At 36.4% G+C, this 7,384-nt stretch overlaps 1 protein-coding gene across 1 annotated transcript in view; it reads right to left on the reverse strand.

Annotated features, from left to right (window-relative positions):
• The window catches only part of LOC109213259 (ras-related protein RABA2a-like), a 4,115-nt gene continuing 2,254 nt past the window's right edge, over positions 5,524–7,384 (reverse strand). The window contains exon 2 of the mRNA XM_019377043.1: positions 5,524–6,149. Coding sequence (XP_019232588.1) covers positions 5,667–6,149 — 483 coding nt within the window. The 3' untranslated portion in view covers positions 5,524–5,666. The remainder of the gene's footprint in view (positions 6,150–7,384) is intronic.

Below are 7,384 nucleotides of genomic sequence, written 5' to 3' on the forward strand. Positions count from 1 at the left end.
GAAATGGGACACTGCTTCTTGGACTTCCATGAAATGAGGGAATTACCAAATTGCACTGAGTAGACAGTGATTGACTTCCTTGTATTAGGACATGCTGCCCAATCAGCATCACAATAAGCCTTCAATTGTGTAGATGTTGCAGCTGACATAAGAATCCTAAGGCCTGGACTCTGCTTGATGTATCTAACTATCCTGAGAGCAACTTTCATGTGAGAGTGTTTGGGGGCTTGCATGAACTGACTTAAAGACTGCACAACAAAGGAAATGCCAGGCCTTGTAATTGTCAAATAAAGAAGTCTGCCTATCAGTGTTTGATAGGCACCAGGATCTTCAAGCAGACTGTCATCCTTAAGACCTAAATGATCATCATAAGTCACTGTGGTGAGCTTCTGATTTAGCTCAACAGGAGCATGAACTGGTTTAGATCCTGCCAGACCAACATCTGAGATGAGCTCAGGTGCATATTTTCTTTGGTGTAACAGGATCCCTTCTTTGTTTCTAGCAAATTCAATTCCCAGAAAGTACCTCAACTCCTCAAGGTCTTTGATTTTAAAATTTTGTTGCAAACTTTATTTAGTATCTAAAATAAGGTCCGCATCATCCCCAGTGATCAAAAGGTAATCAACATAGACCAAAACAATTACAATATGAGAGTCTTGTCTCTTAGTAAACAAAGAATAGTCAAAGTGACTTTGCTTGAATCCTGAATTAAGAAGTGCTGTGGTGAGTTTAATGTTCCATTGCCTTGAACCCATAGAGTGACTTGAGTAATCTACACACCTGTGTCTTCCCTTGTCCAGGAGATAAACCTTGAGGTAGAGCCATGTATACCTATTCTTCCAAATCTCCTTGCAAGAAAGCATTGTAAACATCCATTTGATATAGGTCCAACCTCTGGTAGCTGCTATGGATACAACAGACCTAATAATAACCATTTTCACAATAGGTGAAAAAGTTTCTTGATAATTCAGTCCCTCCTTTTGACTATACCCTTTAGCTACTAATCTAGCCTTATACCTCTCAACTTCCCAACTAGATGTATACTTGATATTGTACACCCATTTACATCCAATTGCACTTTTGTTTGGAGGCAATGACACTACCCCCCATCTTTTGTTATCCTCCAATGCTTGGATCTCTGCTTTCATGGCTTCAATTCACTCCACATCACATCCTTAGCTGCCTCATGATAAGAACTTGGTTCAACTTCAGAAGACAATTGAGTGATGTAAGCTTGATATGAAGCAGCCAACTCTGTGTACTAAATAAAATCACCAATAGGATATTGGCAATGAGTCGCATTAGAAGAGTTGGACTTCTGTATTGGCCCAACATAATTCTTAAGCCAAATGGGAGGCTTGGTAGTTCTCCCTAATCTTCTCAAATCCCCAGTATTATCAGTATGTTCTTCATGCTGTACAACAGTTGCTTCCTCTATATGTGGCAGAGGATGACTTCTAATGATGAATTAATGCTTCTAGGAACGGATTCTGCAGTTGTAGGAGGTGTAGATGAAACCAGATTGTCTCTGTCTCTAGCACTAGAAGGTAAAACAATAGGAGGCTGATCAAGAGGAAGATCATGCCTCTGAAACTCATCTATAGAGAAAGAAGAATTTTGAGCAAGACCTTGAAATGGATATACATCTTCATAAAATATCACATCTCTACTGACAAAGAGTGTCTTGTTCAATTTTTATAAAGCCTATATCCCTTTTGTGTGCTTGCATATCCCAGAAACACTGACTTTACGGACTTGGGTGCAAATTTGTCCCCTCATATGTGATAATGAAGGTTGTCTTCCATAACGCAACTCAAAAGGTGATTGTTTCCTAGTATTGTAGAGGGAATCCTATTTATTATGTACACAGTTGCATCCACACAATCACCCCAAAACCTCACTGGCAAGTGCCCTTGAAATCTGATGGCCCTTGCAGTTTCTAGAACATGTGTATGTCTCCTTTCCACCACACCATTTTGTTGAGGAGTGTGTGGACATGAGCTTTGATGTATAATCCCATGCATTTGAAACACAATATCACAATTATGATTAAAAAATTCAGATCCATTGTTTGATCTAAAACACATGATCACTCTACCTAACTGAGTTTTCACCATAACAATAAAATTCTTGAGGACTGTAATGACATCAGACTTAAGATGTAATAAGAAGATCCAAATCCATCTAGAATGATCATCAACCATTGTGAGGAAATATCTCTTTCCATTATATGTAGGAACTTTATAAGGTCCCCAAACATCCATATGTATCAAATCAAAGACATTGTCTGCTTTGTTATTACTAACTGGAAAAGGAGTCCTAGCTTGGTGGTTAAAGAACATATGCCACATGGGCTTATTTTTGCTTTACTACTGCTACTAAGACTAGGAATTTTCTTGAGAACTTGAATTGGAACATGTCCCATCCTCTTGTGCCACAGCTCAGCTTCATTCCTGTGTGCAACCATCACTAATGATCTAGTTGTATTCTTGTTTCTCCTTTGTGAGCGCAACACATATATTCATTCTTCCTCTTTACCAATCTCTTTCACCCTTCCAGTGAAGAAATCCTGAAATATGCAAAATTTGGAAAGAATGCAACACAACAGTTCAAAGCTTTTGTCAATTAAGACACAGACAAAAGATTAAACTTGAAAGCTGGTACACACAAGACATTGTTAATAGTATCACCTCCATCTAATTGACAACTACCAACATGTGACACCTTAGACTCTCCAGTAGGCAGCTGCACATTTCCTGCATTACCTACTAACAATTTATCATGTAAAAACTGTTCATTACCAACCATATGGTTTGTAGCTCCAGTGTCTACTATCCATTTCTCATTAGTGTTTGGTTCATGAGAAATATTACCTGCCGTGTGTGCACTGGCAGATGATTCAGAGATTGATGCTTTGTTTAGTAGGCTTAAAATCTGACTATATTGCTCAGGAGTAAACATTTGCATAGGCCCTAAGCTTTGTTGCCCCTGGTGATTGTGTTGTTCAGGAGTGAAACCCTGCACAGGTGCCAAATGGTGTTATTGTGTCATCATGACTGATGAAGGTGAGATTGGTTGATTTTTTGAACTTCCAACCATATTTGCTCTTTTCTGAGGCTTAAAATCTGTATCAGTTTATAGCAATTGGCCCTCAAATGTTCCTTCTTATTGCAGTAATCACATTTCATCAACTTATAACATTCTTCCTTAGTATGTCCTTTCAAATGGCAGAAGTCACATTCAGCATTGAAATTTCTCCTTTGCTTTTGACCTAGTTTAGAACTGAATAGAACTGTAGGATCAATGGACTCAGCACTATAACTACCACCTGCTACTAATTTTTGACTCTCATCCTGAAGGATCGCATAAGCTTGATTAACCATAGGGATTTTGGATTTCATTATAATTTGGCTATGAGCTTGACTATAGCCATCATTTAATCCCATTAAGAATTGCCATAAACGTTGATACTCCCGTCGTTCAATGAACTTCTTCAACTTATCACAACAAACAGGAGGAGGCATAATTGAGTCATATTCATCCCACAAATCCTTCAATTTCGAGTAGTAAACCGAAACAGAGGATGTACCTTGTGTTAATGTAAAAATCTCTCTGTGTAGGTAATACATTCGTGATGCATTGACCTTATCAAAGCGCTCCCTAAGATCCGACCAAATTGCATGTGCACTTGACCGGAATAGTACTCCACTCAGCAAATCGCGACTCACACTGTGCATTGTCCACGATTTCACAATAGCATTGCAGCGATCCCATAGATTTACAGAATTGTCTCCATAGGTGTCACGCGTTATTGAACCATCTATAAACCCTAGCTTGTTCCGCGTTAGCAACGAAACTTCCATAGCTTGGCTCTAGATCGTGTAGTTTTCCATTCATTGCAGCTGAAAACCAAGTGACAATGCTCCTGGTGTATCCGATGGATGTAAATATAGCGGATGGTTGTGATCTATCACAATTGTCGATTGATTTGTGACTTCCTCTGTTTGATTTGTAACTTCGTCTCCGGCCATGACTATTTAGGGTTTCGGCAAGCAATTGATAATTCCGGCTGAAAATTTGAGAAATGAACGACGAATCTCTCGTTTTCAACAATTCTCAGTGAAAACCTCTAGATTCAATCGTCTACAAGCTCGGATATCATATCAATTTTGTGGATCTGAGTGAAGAGAAAATTCCTCTTACAAAGAGAGAAAACAGAGCAGAGAGAGAGAAGCGAGAGATGGGAGAATGAATCTCATTTTCTGAATATTGAAAAATGACGAGTACTGTACAATCTACAATTATACCTAACATAACCGACGAATTCCTCATTAACAACTAATTATTGTCAACTATTAATATTAACAACTAACTATAGTTACAATACGACCCGTCTATGGTTAAGTTAACCTATACAATATCAACCCGGATCATGACTATTACATAGCTCATTGTAATGTATATTTTTTTTCTCTCATAAAGCGAAATTTCAATTATGATAATGCCATTTCATTAGAAGTCATGATTTGCGAAGCTCACATGACTTTAAAAATTTGATGCGCTCAAATTTAAAGTTAGTGCACATTTTCTAATTGCTTTCTTCATGACGTAATTGCTCCCGGGTTTCTTGTTGTTTGCTTAATCAACTACACATACTTTTATTGTAAATTGATATGGTATACATGTCAATATTTATCTTTCTTTTTCATAAAAAATTGGATGACACATGTTAGCATAAAATAAATATATGTGTAATACCATAAAAGCATAAATAAAGAACCACACTAATATCAAGTAAGGTAATAAAAAAATTCCAAAGAAATGTTGAAAGCCGATATTACGAATGGCTTATTTGCAGATACTCATGTAACTTTTACAATCATTTTTCCAATATATATGTGCAGAAATTATATTTGGTCAATCTACTTCTAAAGCATGTGTTTATCTCAAGAATTTAACTTTTTCCTCCTGAAAATAAGCGATATATCCATTCTATTTCGCCTGAGAATAATTTTTTGTATGTTTATGTTTTGTACGAACATAAACAAAACAAACGTCAAATAATCCCCCAATATTGTGTTATATCTATCATAACATATTTTTCACGTCATCAATTTTACATTGTACTTTAAAGAGGAATATCAATATCAACAAGAGTCTTGATAATAATATAGTAGCCAAAATGAATGAAAGAACATACACTTAAAATATCATCTATAAGGAAGTATTAGGTTAAAAATACTTTACTACATGTTTATGCCTCGTGAAATGAAAATAAGACAAAAAATCAAATGTATCTAATTAATTTTGATTGTTCATCTTCATACATAAGATAATATCCAATCACCTTGATCTCAACAAACAAAATAATGCGCAATAATTCACATTGATCATTCTTAGTAAACTTGCACTTTATAATTTTATGTATAATTAATTACTCAAAAATAAATTTTAATATTATCTTACAGAATCATATACTATATGGCTCGGCATACACGTGCAACGCACGTGCGGAGAAGCTAGTCATAACAAAAGGATCAAACCAATTGATAGAAAATATAAAACAAATACGTTCAAAATTTAATTAGAATAATGATAACAAATAGATAAAAACAAAAGGATAAAAGCAATTGATTGTGAATAAGGATAAAAACAATCGATTGTGATCAAGAAGAGCAACATGCTTTCTTGGTGTTTATCTCCTCTGCTCCAACAACAAGAGTCTTCCCTTCTTTAATGTTAGCAGGTGCTGGATCCTCTCCTGAAGAAAGTGACTTCTTACTGATTATACGATAGATTTCTGAAAGATTCATCTGGAAAGCTTTTTCTACGTTTGTTGCCTCCAAAGCAGATGTTTCAATGAAAGAAAGCCCTTCTCTTTCAGCGTAGCCCTGAGCATCCTCTGTAGGAACTGCTCGCAGATGCTTCAGATCAGTCTTGTTTCCAATGAGCATAATCACAATGTTGGAGTCTGCATGATCCCTCAGTTCCTTTAACCATCGGCTGACATTTTCAAAGGACATAGGTTTTGTCACATCATATACCAGAAGAGCTCCAAGTGCACCCCTATAGTAAGCACTTGTAATGGCTCTATATCTCTCCTGTCCAGCGGTGTCCCAGATCTGAGACTTAATGATCCTTCCTTCAACCTGTGCATATATCATCAGTTTAGCACAAAAGAATGATTTTCCAAGTGTACAGTTTTAGAAACACCCAAAGACGTGGCAACTTACATTTGCTCATTCAACAAACAGAAAAGTGATATTCACTTGCTTACAGCATGTCAAAAGCTATGTTGAATATTTAAATCCATGGAAAATATCATGACATCCATACAAAGGTAGACTTCATTAAACGGTTTCTGGCAATCATGTTTGACCTCCTAGTGACTTGGAGCAATACTCATAACATCACACACTCAACACGCAAAATACAAGATCCTTTCCATTTTTTTTTTTTTTTTTTTTTTTTTTTGGGAGAATGGTAAGACAGTGCAAAGCCATCTATTGTTTATTATCAGAAATGCCCCTTTCTATTTTGCTTACTTCTGTGCAACGTTCAAGAAAAAAAAGAAGAGGACTAAATCAAAGTTAAATAGAGAGGACTAGAAAACAAATAATTGGATCCAAAATCAAACAAGAGATAATGTAACTATGTTTGCAGTAGTCATAGAGGCTATGTTTACCTTTAACTTTCTGGAATTAATACCAAATGTTATCTAGTGATCACTGCGTAAAATGTTGAGTTCTTAATAAAGTGATTTTTCTTTTAGTTTTATGAAAGATACCTTTGTATAACTCACAAATTAGCACTAAGCAAGTGCAGCAAAAATAAGTTAGGCCAACCGTGTTATAACTGTAGGGAGTCTCAACTCTCAACCACCAACAAAATGGAAATTACACCTGAAAAGGTTATTTGGAGGAGACAAAGCCTTCAATCTATAAACAGGATTAGTTTTTCCTTCAAAACATCTGAGATCATTTTCCTTCTAGAGAGCCCATAGGATGCAGATTCGGAATGCAAACCACGTTTTTTTCTGTAATTTTGAAGCTTACGATGTATCCACCATTTCTGATTTTACAACCTCTCATGTAATTGGTTTTGTATGGAAGGATCAGAGATTAACATCCCAGTGAAAACTTCATATTAGATCAGAAGGGAAAGCGTGTTAATTAATATTTCAGCATCTTCAATCATCACCGTCTCAAGCAGAGAGGATGCCACTAGCATTGTTATCGGTGACCTCCCAATAAAAAGACCTAATCCATGAAGTTAGCAATTAGGAAAAAATGTCAAATCCTAGCATCTTCTCTAGTGCGCTCTCCCCAAGTACTGAATATGCTCATAAACAGCTAACTGCGGCCCGGGGGGGGGGGGAAAAAAA

This window comes from Nicotiana attenuata, chromosome 2 (assembly GCF_001879085.1).
Source record: "Nicotiana attenuata strain UT chromosome 2, NIATTr2, whole genome shotgun sequence".
Lineage (NCBI taxonomy): Eukaryota > Viridiplantae > Streptophyta > Magnoliopsida > Solanales > Solanaceae > Nicotiana > Nicotiana attenuata.